The 12,274-nt window shown below is 41.3% G+C and overlaps 1 protein-coding gene across 10 annotated transcripts in view; it reads right to left on the reverse strand.

Annotated features, from left to right (window-relative positions):
- Window positions 1–7,945: 7,945 nt before the first annotated feature.
- The window catches only part of LOC115141439 (polycomb protein SCMH1-like), a 43,045-nt gene continuing 38,716 nt past the window's right edge, over window positions 7,946–12,274 (reverse strand). For 8 of the 10 annotated variants that reach the window (XM_065000171.1, XM_065000174.1, XM_065000166.1 and 5 more), the window contains one exon: window positions 10,115–10,499. In XM_065000171.1, the coding sequence (XP_064856243.1) occupies window positions 10,353–10,499 (147 nt within the window). In that variant the 3' untranslated portion in view covers window positions 10,115–10,352. The other 2 variants (XR_010458490.1, XM_029680308.2) reach the window with 2 other exon arrangements.

Here is a 12,274-nt window from a genome sequence, read left to right on the forward strand (position 1 = left end):
CTGATTTGTCATCCAAAGGGTGAAGCTACAACATGTGTCGTTTTGTTCAATAAAATACTTCTTTATATCCCAAAAAGTCAGTTTAGTTGGCACCATCAATTTGAGTATTCCACTCGTTCAACGTGCAGAGAAAGGAATCCAAAAAGCTACCGCTAAACTTTGTTAAAACAAGTCAAAATATGTTTCTACTTAATCCTCAGGTACCCTAAAATGTCAACTATAATATTTCATACGAAAAGAAGTATGTTCAATAGCATGTCCTCTTCGTCGCACGCACATAGACTGATTTCCAAGTCTATGTCCCAGTACTAAAACTCATAATTACATTTTTCCTTGTTTGGGAAGAAACAAGCCTGGAACCTTGAACAAAGACTACTGACATCCATTGGAAGCCATAGGAATCGCATACTGGAAGCTATATTAAACCTTTTCCTTAAACGTTCTATTGGAAGATCATGGGCTCTCAAAAAAAAAAGTTCTGGGTGGTTTTTCTCCTACCATATCTATTGTGTTATAGTCTCCTACATTATTTTAACATTTCTACAAACTTCAGAGTGTTTTCTTTCCAATGGTACCAATTATATACATATCCTGGCTTCAGGGCCTGAGCAATAGGCAGTTTACTTTGAGTGCGTCAGTCAGGCGGAAATGGAGAAAAATAGACACTAGCCTGAAGAAGTTTTAAGGAGCCTTTGGTCCTAGACTTGGCACTCCGGTACTGCTTGCCATACAGTAGCAGAGAGAACAGTCTATTTCTTGGGTGACTGGAGTCTTTGACCATTTTTTGGGCCTTCCTCTGACACTGCTTAGTATATACAGTACAAATCAAAAGTTTGGACACACCTGCTCAATCAAGGGTTTTTCAGAATTTTTTACTATTACTACATGGTAGAATAATAGTGAAGACATCACAACTATGAAATAACACATATGGAATCATGTACTGTGGTAACCAAAAAAGTGTTAAACAAATCAAAACATATTTTAGATTATTCAAAGTAGCCACCCTTTGCCTTGATGACAGCATTGCATTCTCTCAACCAGCTTCAACTGGAATGCTTTTACAACTGTCTTGAAGGAGTTCCCACATATGCTGAGCACTTGTTGGATGCTTTTCCTTCACTCTGCAGTCCAACTCATCCCAAACCATCTCAATTGGGTTGAGGTTAGGTGATTGTGAAGGCCAGGTCATCTGATGCAGCACTCCATCACTCTCCTTCTTGGTCAAATAGCCCTTACACAGCCTGGAAGTCATTGTCCTGTTGAAAAATAAATGATAGTCTCACTAAACGCAAACCAGATGGGATGGCGTATCCCTGCAGAATACTGTGGTAGCCATGCTGGTTAAATGTGCCTTGAATTCTAAATAAATCACAGACAGTGTCACCAGCAAAGCACCCCAACACCACCTCTCAAATTTGGACTCATCAGATCTAAGGACAGATTACCACCAGTCTAATGTCCATTGCTCGTGTTTCTTGAGTAGTGGTTTCTTTGCAGCAATTTGACCATGAAGGCCTGAATCATGCAGTCCCCTCTGAACAGTTGATGTTGAGATGTGTTTGTTACTTGAACTCTGTGAAGCATTTTTTGGGGCTGCAATCTGAGGTGCAGTTAACGCTAACAAACTTATCCTCTGCAGCAGAGGTAAGTCTGGGTCTTCCTTTCCTGTGACGGTCCTCATGAGAGCCAGTTTCATCATAGCGCTTGATAGTTTTTGTGACTGCACAAAGTTTTTGAAATCTTCCGTATTGACTGACCTTCATGTCTTAAAGTAATGATGGACTGTCGTTTGTCTTTGCTTATTTGAGCTGTTCTTGCTATAATATGGACTTAGGGCTATCTTCTGTATACCACCCCTAGCTTGTCACAACACAACTGATTGGCTTAAACGCATTAAGAAGGAAATAAATTCCTCAAATTAACTTAACAATGCACACCTGTTAATTGAAATGCATTCCAGGTGACTACCTCATGAAAGCTGGTTGAGAGAAGGCCAAGAGTGTGCAAAGCTGTCATCAAGGTGGCTACTTTCAAGAATCTCAAATATAGAATATATATAAACGAAACACTTTTTTGTTACTAGTTTTTCATAGTTTTGATGTCTTCACTATTATTCAACAATGTAGAAAATAGTAAAAATAAAGAAAAACCCTTGAATGAGTAGGTATTCTAAAACTTTTGACCGGTAGTGTATATACATTTGCTCAAATTCTAAAAACATTTTGCTTTGTCATCATGATGTGTGGTGTGTAGAATGATGAGGATGTATTTATTTATTTAATCCATTCTAAAATAAGACTGTAATGTAACAAAATGTGGAAAAAGTCAACGGGTCTGAATACTTTCCGAATGCACTGTATGACAATGGTCTATTTGTATATAGGCATACTGCAGCTCTGATTGTTTAGGTCTGTGTGGAGTACAGGCTGAGTAGTGAGTCAATGCAATAGAATCCTACTCCGATGTGTTCTGCATCCGTTTTCAAAGTCTGGACATACATATTTTCAGCTTTCATCAGAAACTAAAATGAACCTTGCTTCAACGTCTGGAAAATACGTCTATAATACATACTTTCAACGTAATTTTGCTCAATGGGCAGGGAATTTCCTATTCAGGTCTTTCCTAAAAGTCTCTGGCATCCCCACTAGAATGCCACCATCAGTTAGCTAAAACTGTGGGTGAGTCAGATAGCATTCTGTTAACACCACTGTCTCTGCTCGCCTCCCTGTCAGCAGTTCTTTTATTTTATTAAATTTAAAGTTTTCTTGTTTTTCAAATCAACCAACACAACACATTCCACATTGACAGATGTGGGCTTTAAAAAATATATATAATAATAATAAATAATAGTTATACACATACATACATACAAAGAACAATAAAAAAATAAACATATATATAAAACTTGCAGCAGCACTATCAAGGTTCTTATTAGCTATTTCTAGCCTTCGCTGAGACGACGAGCAAATAATCCGTTTTTAGATTTTACAGCACCTTACAGAATGTATCTGCTCATTTCCCTAATCTCCCATTCACTCTGTCCAATTTGAAATATAGTTGAGTAGTGGAGACCAGAGTCTATCAAACTTGGGCTGCCTCTTGTGGAGGTCATAAGGTGAGCTTTTCAAGAGGGAGAAAGTCAACAATCTGGTCAATCCACATTTTAAATGTAGGAGAGGTATTAGAGGCCCACAATAGAATAATACATTTCTTAGCAAAGTATGTAATAGTCATAAGCAAAGAACAAAGTCCTGCTGGGCATTAAGAAGATAGATACGGGGCCTCCCGGGTGGCGCAGTTGTGAAGGAAACAATCATAATACTTGGATTGCTCCTTATCAACTCTGCCAGAGGCTCCGCCCCCAACAAGTAAAGCAGGGGGGACAGCGAGCACCCTTGTCTTGTGCCCCGTTCCAGAAGGAATCTGTCAGAGTTCAGTCCGTTAGTAGTCACCATGGCATTTGGATGAGAGTATAGTGATTTGATCCATTTAATAAAATTTGGGGCCATATTGAAGTTTTCTAAGACTGAAAACAGAAAGCTCCACTCCATCCTGTCAAACGCCTTCTCAGCATCCAGTGAAGCCAGCAGGACAGGGGTCTTCTGTGCGTTTACTTGATCAATAATATCAAAAAGACGGCGAATGTTATCAGAAGAGTATCTGTCTCTAATAAATCCAGTTTGGTCAGCTTTTATTATTTTGGGAAGAAGAGTGTTTAGTCTTTTGGTGAGCAATTTGGTAATTATTTTGTAGTCGAAATCCAATAAGCTTATGGGAGGACGAGCAGGATAGAGGGTCCTTGTCTTTTTTGAGCAACACTGTAATGCGAGCTGTGTGCATTGAGTCTGGGAGAACTCTGTTTTTGCAAAAAATCCTCCCGCATTGGCATGAAGATGGGGCTGAGCTGGGGCCAAAAAGCTTTGTAGAACTCTCTGGGGAATCCATCTAGGCCTTGGGACTTATTAGGTGGCATGGAGGTAATTGCCTCCAGGATCTCCTCGGGAGTGAAGGGGGAGTTGAGATCTTCTTGGTCGGTCTCTGATAGTTTAGGTAGCGAGATTCCCTCTAGGAAAGATCATGAAAAGTTCAATTTGGGTCATATGTGACCTCGTCCTCTGCTGTTCGGATAGCCATGATTGTACGCTCTGACTGCTTAAAAAAAAAAGCAAGCAATCTACTCTGCCTATTGCTATACTCATGGTATTTCTGTTTAGTAAAGAAAACTTTTTTTTATCTCCCGAGTGTAGTGTAGTCCAAGTTTGGCTTTGGCTGCTTTAAGATGACTCCAGGAGGTGCTGTCTGGGGACTGTTTAAGTACTTTTTCACAGCATTCCAGCTCCCTCTCAAGATCTAGCCTGTGTGCTTCCATTGCTTTTTTCTTAGAGGAAGCATATGCAATTAGATGACCTCTTAGTGTGGCTTTAGCAGTGTCCCACATTGTGGCCGGAGAAACAGGAGAATCTTTGTTGTCTTGTGTGGAGTTGTCTATCCATGTAGTTACCAATGTATGGAACGCTTCGTTTGATAACATGGAGGTATTGAATTTCCAGCTCTTTGACCTCGGGATGTTTTTGCAGAGGTCAAAGCGGAGGTGGACAAAGGTGTGATCTGAAAGTGCTATGGGGCCGATTGTACACGTGGCTGAATTTATGAAACTCTTTGGGATAAAAATGTAATCTATACGGGAGTAGGTGTTATGGACATTAGAGTAGTACGTATAGTCCATAGATGAGCTATTATTCTCTCTCCAGATATCTATCAGTCCCATCTCTTTAGTAAGAGAGTTCAACATCTTTGCAGATCTAGGATTTGTGGTGGGGACTTGAGATGATTTGTCTAGGGTTGGGTCAATTAAAATCTCTGGCCACCACGCCAAAGGAAACACAATGCTCATTGAACAGGGTTATCATTTTTGACATGAAAGCAGGAGTATCTATGTTAGGGGCGTATATATTTAAGATAGTAATTGGTTGACCATATAGTGACCCAGTTATCAAAATAAATCTCCCCTCCGGATCAGATATGCTTTTGTCAATTATGAATGGAACATTCTTATGGATAAGTATGGCTGTACCCCTACTGTTTGATTTGAAAGATGAGAAATACACCTGTCCCACCCAAGCTCTGTGGAGTTTGGCATGTTCGGCATCACGTAGGTGTGTCGCGATGTCTGCTTTTTCCTTTTTTAGAGCACATTGTATCTTTTTCTGTTTTATTGCATGCCCTAGACTATGGCAGTTCATGTCCATAGATTTAAGGTACTAGTCATCGTCATCGAACAGTAATCGAACTTTAGTGCAAGTCATCTCTGGGTAAAAGTGGATAATAGTTACAGCTGCGTTCACATAAAAGGAAAATAAATGGTGTACACAAAATAACAATCTCTGAACACCCCAGCCGAGTTCCCAAACAACGACACATCCCGTTGGATCTATTACCTCCCCGCTCAGTCTCAGTTCTGTGTTCCGAAAGAAAAACACACAAAAAAACGGGAAGTTAGCAACGCACGTCTCCCCACCAAAGAAATGCCTCATCCTCTCCACCCCGCATTGAGTAAATGACAACCTATATGTTGTCTTTAGTAATAGCATTAATTGCATTTAGTCATTGGTCCGTTTCTCATTGACCAGGATTGTCTTTCAAAAAACGTTTCGCCTCTTTGGGAGTTTTGAAGTGTCGCAGGGCTCCTTGGTGAAGCATCCTGAGCTCGTTTGGGTATTTAAATTCCCTGAAGATGCCTCGGACAATGGAGTATTTCTTCACCTCGTCAAACTCTCGGCGCTTTCTGCGTATTCCAGCTGACAGGTCCTGGTGTAAAGTAAGTTTTGCGTTTCCCACTGTGAGGGTGTTAATTTTCGCGGCCTGTAGGACTTGTTCCTTGCCGGTGAATCGGTGGTTGTCTGGCTGCTGGTGGGGGCCTCAGTGCTCGGTGAGCTCTCTCGAGTTCTTTTGGCCTCTCGGTGGACAGGTGGAACCACTCGGGAAGTTTGTCTTGCAGGTAGCGGATCAGTGGCATGTTTCCCTCTTCTTTTTTGCCAAGATTTAATAGAACACAATTATTCCTTCGCTCCCTGTTTTCCAGGTCCTCTGTTTTCTCTTCCAGATGTTCTATTTTCTTTTTAGCATATGCTATTGTTTCCATGGCATCTGTCAATACGTTTTCCATGGATAGGATTCACCCCTCTGCCTCAACCATAAACGCGGGGTGCCTGGACATCTTGTTGTTGATGTCAGGCAAAGCGTTTTCCAGGATTGTCACCTTGCCCCCTATTGCACTGAGCTGGGGGGGGGGGGGGGGGAACGGGTCCTCTTGCTTCTGGGTAATGGCGCTAGCTTTTTCTGAAGCTAGCTTCTTCTTGGAGGCTTTTTCTGTCGCTAATGCTCGAGTCCGGGTAAAAATGTCACCTTTTGTAGCCGCCATGACTTTTTTACTAAAGCTAAAGGAGTTTAAACTTAAAGTGGAGGTAAGATGAGGAATTGGAAACTACTTGTGCGGAGCTCTTAGTTCACGTGGCCATCTCGTTCAAGGGTCGTTCAAGGGTCAGTAGTTAAAACCTGACTCACTCATGTTTGTTCAGTGTTTGTGAAACTCACATGATGTGAGCACAACATAAAGAGCAAGGAGCTGGGAGGTCTATAAATAGCTATTTTTTTCATGAATGACACCGTGGCTACTATTAGACAACAAACATAGCCTATACCCTTGATCTTGTTATAACTGTCTTGCACACAGGCACACAAATACACACACAGGAACAAGTCTAACTAACAGGCACGCAAGCACATACACAAACCTCCCTAATCGGCACTGATCAGTGGGTTTAGTGGGTTTGGTCCGTTAACCCTCACATGCACTTTCCTGTTTTTGCAATGAGGATGTGGTTACATCCGCACGTATAATGCTTCTGCTGCAATCGATACGTCATGCACACAGGCCTAACTCTCATTCACACTTTAATTCATTGGAATAACCATCACTTCAAAACGCAAATCACTTTGTCAAGGAAACGTGAAAATAATAGGCTAACTTTGATGTAAGAATTATGTTACAATTTGCTTTGGAGAATCTAGCTCACCAGTAAGAAAAGAGGTACTAAATTCAATAAGCACCCAGATGTTACACAACATATGGGCTAGTTAACTTGTAGCATCACTTGGGACACCTCAAAGGAATAAAACATATGCAAATAATATGCCCTCTGCAAATAACATGACTGTGAGTTAAGTTGGGTCTCCAATTCAGACTAAATGACTCATGGCAGACCATGTGCCTGAGCCTCAAGGAGAGTAATCAAGGAGACAGGACTGAGTAAATCTGGATGGATGGAGCTCACCTGCCCTCTGTTGGTCAATTGTCATCCATCAAAAATTTCCTGGAGCAATAGAGTGTGATTTCAATATTTACTTAATCTTGAGCCACTATACCAAAATGTACAAAAACAATTACTGCATAACTCTTCATGCTATTCACTCATCTTGAGACTTTGGTCTAGAATCAATCAGATCAAGTATTAATGTCGATAACCAAGGTGTAACTGTGTGGAGATGTCAAATCGTTGAGCAGCTGTTCTTGATCATTTTCATGAAGCCACACCCGTCCCACTTGTGTTAGAAGTTGAGAACCAGAAAGTGTAGGCCATATAGAAATGACACTCCAAATTAAAATCCTTAAACAAAATGAGGACTTCTATCAGCCTATAATCGAGGTGTAAATTACCTCACATTCCAGTGTTCGAACTTGTAAAAGAAGGCTTTAATGGGGATTTATCTTAATGGCAATGTCCGCTTTAGGTATACTGCCAGGAGCCTCTTGTGGATTTGACAGCACTAACACAGTTCCAACTCCGACACTGCCCAAAAACCGCTATGTGGATGTTGGCTAAGTAACTTAATGCTATGCCAATACTGTTTACAAATTAAGAAAGTATGACTGACAGATACCAACATTTATTATATATTTATTGAACATTAATGCGTATGATAAAGCTCTCAATGTATGAACTCTAATAATATAGTATAAAAATTTAAAAAGTACAAATAACGAGTCATTGTAAACTTCAGCACAATATAATGTGTTTTTATAATGTAGTGTGTCATACTGTTTGAAAACCATGCCTCCAAACAACTCCCAAACAGCTGGGAGAAACATAGTGTTTTTTTTCTGGAATTAATGACTCTGAACAAAAATATAAACGCAACATGCAACAATTTCAAAGACTTTACTAAGTTACAGTTCATATAAAGAAAGGCCCTAATCTATGGATTACACATGACTGGCAATACAGATAGCTTTAAAAGAAGGTAGGGACGTGGATCCGAAAACCAGTCAGTATTTGGTGTGACCACCATTTGCCTCATGCAGCGCGAGACATCTCCTTCGCAGAGTTGATCAAGCTGTTGATTATAGTCTGTGGAATGTTGTCCCACTCTTCAATGGCTGTGCGAAGTTGCTGGATATTGGTGGGAACTGGAACACGGTGTCGAACACGTCAATCCAGAGCATCCCAAACATGCTCAATGGGTGACATGTCTGGTGAGTATGCCGACCATGGAAGAACTGGGACATTTTCATCTTCCAGGAACTCTGTACAGATCTTTGCGACATGGTCTCAGACGATCCCACAGGTGAAGAAGTCAGATGTGGAGGTCCTGGGCTGGCGTGGTTACACGTGGTCTGCGGTTGTGAGGCCAGTCGGACGTACTGACAAATTCTCTAAAATTACATTGGAGGCGGCGTATGGTAGAGAAATGAACATTAAATTATCTGGCAACAGCTATAGGTGGACATTCCTGCAGTCAGCATGCCAATTGAACGCTCCCTCAAAACGAGACATCTGTGGCAAAGCAGTGCATTTTAGAGTGGCCTTTTACTGTCCCTAGCACAAGGTGCATCTGTGTAATGATCATGCTGTTTAATCAGCTTCTTGATATGCTACACCTGGATGGATTATCTTGGCAAATTAAAAATGCTCACTAAAAAGGATTTGAGAGAAATAAGCTTTTGTGCGTATGGAACATTTCTGGGATCTTTTATTTCAGCCCATGAAACATGGGACCAACCCTTTACATGTTGCATTTATATTTTTGTTCAGTATACATATTTAATACAAAACGGTGAAAATGGCTTAATGCAAGTCCTTATTTTCAGGGAGGGTACAAAAAAGAAATGTACTTGATCAAACAAAAAGAAACGATGTAATAAAAACTCGGGCCTAAAATGGCCATTACAGTAAAAAATGGCTACACACAGGGAGGGCATCATTGTTGTTGTAAGAGAATATGGAATAGAAAAACAGGCGAGTAACATGATGGATGAGGAGGATATGTGGGCGAGTCAGTCAGTCTGCATATCCAATATCCCATGCTGCCGTAGGGCTGGATTGTGCCACACAACAGAAATAAAATCTAAATAAGAGAAGTTCGCAACAGGGCTTCTTATAGATGCGGCAGGGAAAGGGAGGGGGATATATGACACTAAGTATCGTAGCCTAGGTCAGTCCAGTAGTATGCAGTGCATTATATCCTGTAGAGGGGAGGGGGGAGGGAGTAGAAGTAGCAGGGTTGCGGGGTGGGGGGACGCTGATGAGCTCAATAAGGGCGTCCATGTTTGAACCTGTCGATGTGGAATGTGAGTTTGAGGGCAGGCCCGAGCTTCAAGCCCATGTATTTCATCATCATGTCGCTGCGTAGTAACAGGAGGGCTTTGCCATCAATCTCCTGCAACACATAGGAGTGGGATAATATTTGAATTTGCTATGGAGGTTATAAACTCAACAAAACACTTAAGAATAAAAAACTCCTTGCACTAAAAACAATGGCATAAAAAAACAGTGCATTCGGAAAGTATTCACATCCCTTGACCTTAATCCCTTCTAGAAGGGATTCAATTATTTTTTCCCTCATCAATCTACACACAATACCCCATAATGACAAAGCAAAAACAGCTTTTATAAATGTTTGGAAATGTATTAAAAAACAAAAACAGTATACCTTATATTTACATAAGTATTCAGACCCTTCGCTATGAGACTCAAAATTGAGCTCAGGTGCATCCTGTTTCCATTGGTCATCCTTGGGATGTTTCTACAACTTGATTGGAGTCCACCTGTGGTAAATTCAATTGATTGGACATGATTTGGACAGGCACACACCTGTCTATATAAGGTCCCACAGCTGACAGTGCATGTCAGAGCAAAAACCAACAGATCAGGTCAAAGGAATTGTCCGTAGAGCTCCAAGACAGGACAGATCTGGGAAGGATTAGCAAAACAATTCTGCAGCATGAAGGTCCCCAAGAACACAGTGGCCTCCATCATTCTTAAATAAAATAAGTTTGGAACCACCAAGACTCAGGAGTGGCTTCGGGACACGTCTCTGAATGTCCTTGAGTGGCCCTGCGAGAGCCCAGACTTGTACTCAATCGAACATCTCTGGAGAGACCTGAAAATAGCTGTGCAGCGACGCTCCCCATCCAACCTGACAGAGCTTGAGAGGATCTGCAGAGAAGAATGGGAGAAACTCCCTAAATACAGGTGTGCCAAGCTTGTAGCGTCATACCCAAGAAGACTTGAGTACTGAGTAAAGGGTTTGAATACTTACAGTGGGGCAAAAAAGTATTTAGTCAGCCACCAATTGTGCAAATTCTCCCACTTAAAAAGATGAGAGGCCTGTAATTTTCATCATAGGTACACTTCAACTATGACAGACAAAATGGAGAAAAAAATCACAATGTAGGATTTTTAATGAATTTATTTGCAAATTATGGTGGAAAATAAGTATTTGGTCAATAACAAAAGTTTATCTCAATACTTTGTTATATACCCTTTGCTGGCAATGACAGAGGTCAAACGTCTTCACAAGGTTTTCACACACTGTTGCTGGTATTTTGGCCCATTCCTCCATGCAGATCTCCTCTAGAGCAGTGATGTTTTGGGGCTGTTGTAGGGCAACACAGACTTTCAACTCCCTCCAAAGATTTTCTATGGGGTTGAGATCTGGAGACTGGCTAGTCCACTCCAGGACCTTGAAATGCTTCTTTTACGAAGCCACTCCTTCGTTGCCCGGGCGGTGTGTTTGGGAACATTGTCATGCTGAAAGACCCAGCCACGTATCACCTTCAATGCTCTTGCTGATGGAAGGAGGTTTTCACTCAAAATCTCACGATACATGGCCCCATTCATTCTTTCCTTTACACGGATCAGTCGTCCTGGTCCCTTTGCAGAAAAACAGCCCCAAAGCATGATGTTTCCACCCCCATGCTTCACAGTAGGTATGGTGTTCTTTGGATGCAACTCAGCATTCTTTGTCCTCCAAACATGACGAGTTGAGTTTATACCAAAAAGTTATATTTTGGTTTCATCTGACCATATGACATTCTCCTAATCTTCTTCTGGATCATCCAAATGCTCTCTAGCAAACTTCAGACGGGCCTGGACATGTACTGGCTTAAGCAAGGGGGACACGTCTGGCACTGCAGGATTTGAGTCCCTGGCGGCGTAGTGTGTTACTGATGGTAGGCTTTGTTACTTTGGTCCCAGCTCTCTGCAGGTCATTCACTAGGTCCCCCCGTGTGGTTCTGGGATTTTTGCTTGTGATAATTTTGACCCCACGGGGTGAGATCTTGCGTGGAGCCCCAGATCGAGAGAGATTATCAGTGGTCTTGTATGTCTTCCATTTCCTAATAATTGCTCCCACAGTTGATTTCTTCAAACCAAGCTGCTTACCTATTGCAGATTCAGTCTTCCCAGCCTGGTGCAGGTCTACAATTTTGTTTCTGGTGTCCTTTGACAGCTCTTTGGTCTTGGCCATAGTGGAGTTTGGAGTGTGACTGTTTGAGGTTGTGGACAGGTGTCTTTTATACTGACAACAAGTTCAAACAGGTGCCATTAATACAGGTAACGAGTGGAGGACAGAGGAGCCTCTTAAAGAAGAAGTTACAGGTCTGTGAGAGCCAGAAATCTTGCTTGTTTGTAGGTGACCAAATACTTATTTTCCACCATAATTTGCAAATAAATTCATAAAAAAATCCTACAATGTGATTTTCTGGATTTTTTTCGTCTCATTTTGTCTGTCATAGTTGAAGTGTACCTATTACAGGCCTCTCTCATCTTTTTAAGTGGGAGAACTTGCACAACTGGTGGCTGACTAAATACTTTTTTGCCCCACTGTATCTGTCTTTAAAAAAATGTTTTAATGAATTTGCTAAATGTTGATAAAAACCTGTTTTTTCTTTGTCATTATGGAGTATTGTGTGTAGCTTGATTAGGGGGGG

The sequence above is a fragment of the Oncorhynchus nerka genome, linkage group LG14 (assembly GCF_034236695.1).
Source record: "Oncorhynchus nerka isolate Pitt River linkage group LG14, Oner_Uvic_2.0, whole genome shotgun sequence".
Classification (NCBI taxonomy): domain Eukaryota; kingdom Metazoa; phylum Chordata; class Actinopteri; order Salmoniformes; family Salmonidae; genus Oncorhynchus; species Oncorhynchus nerka.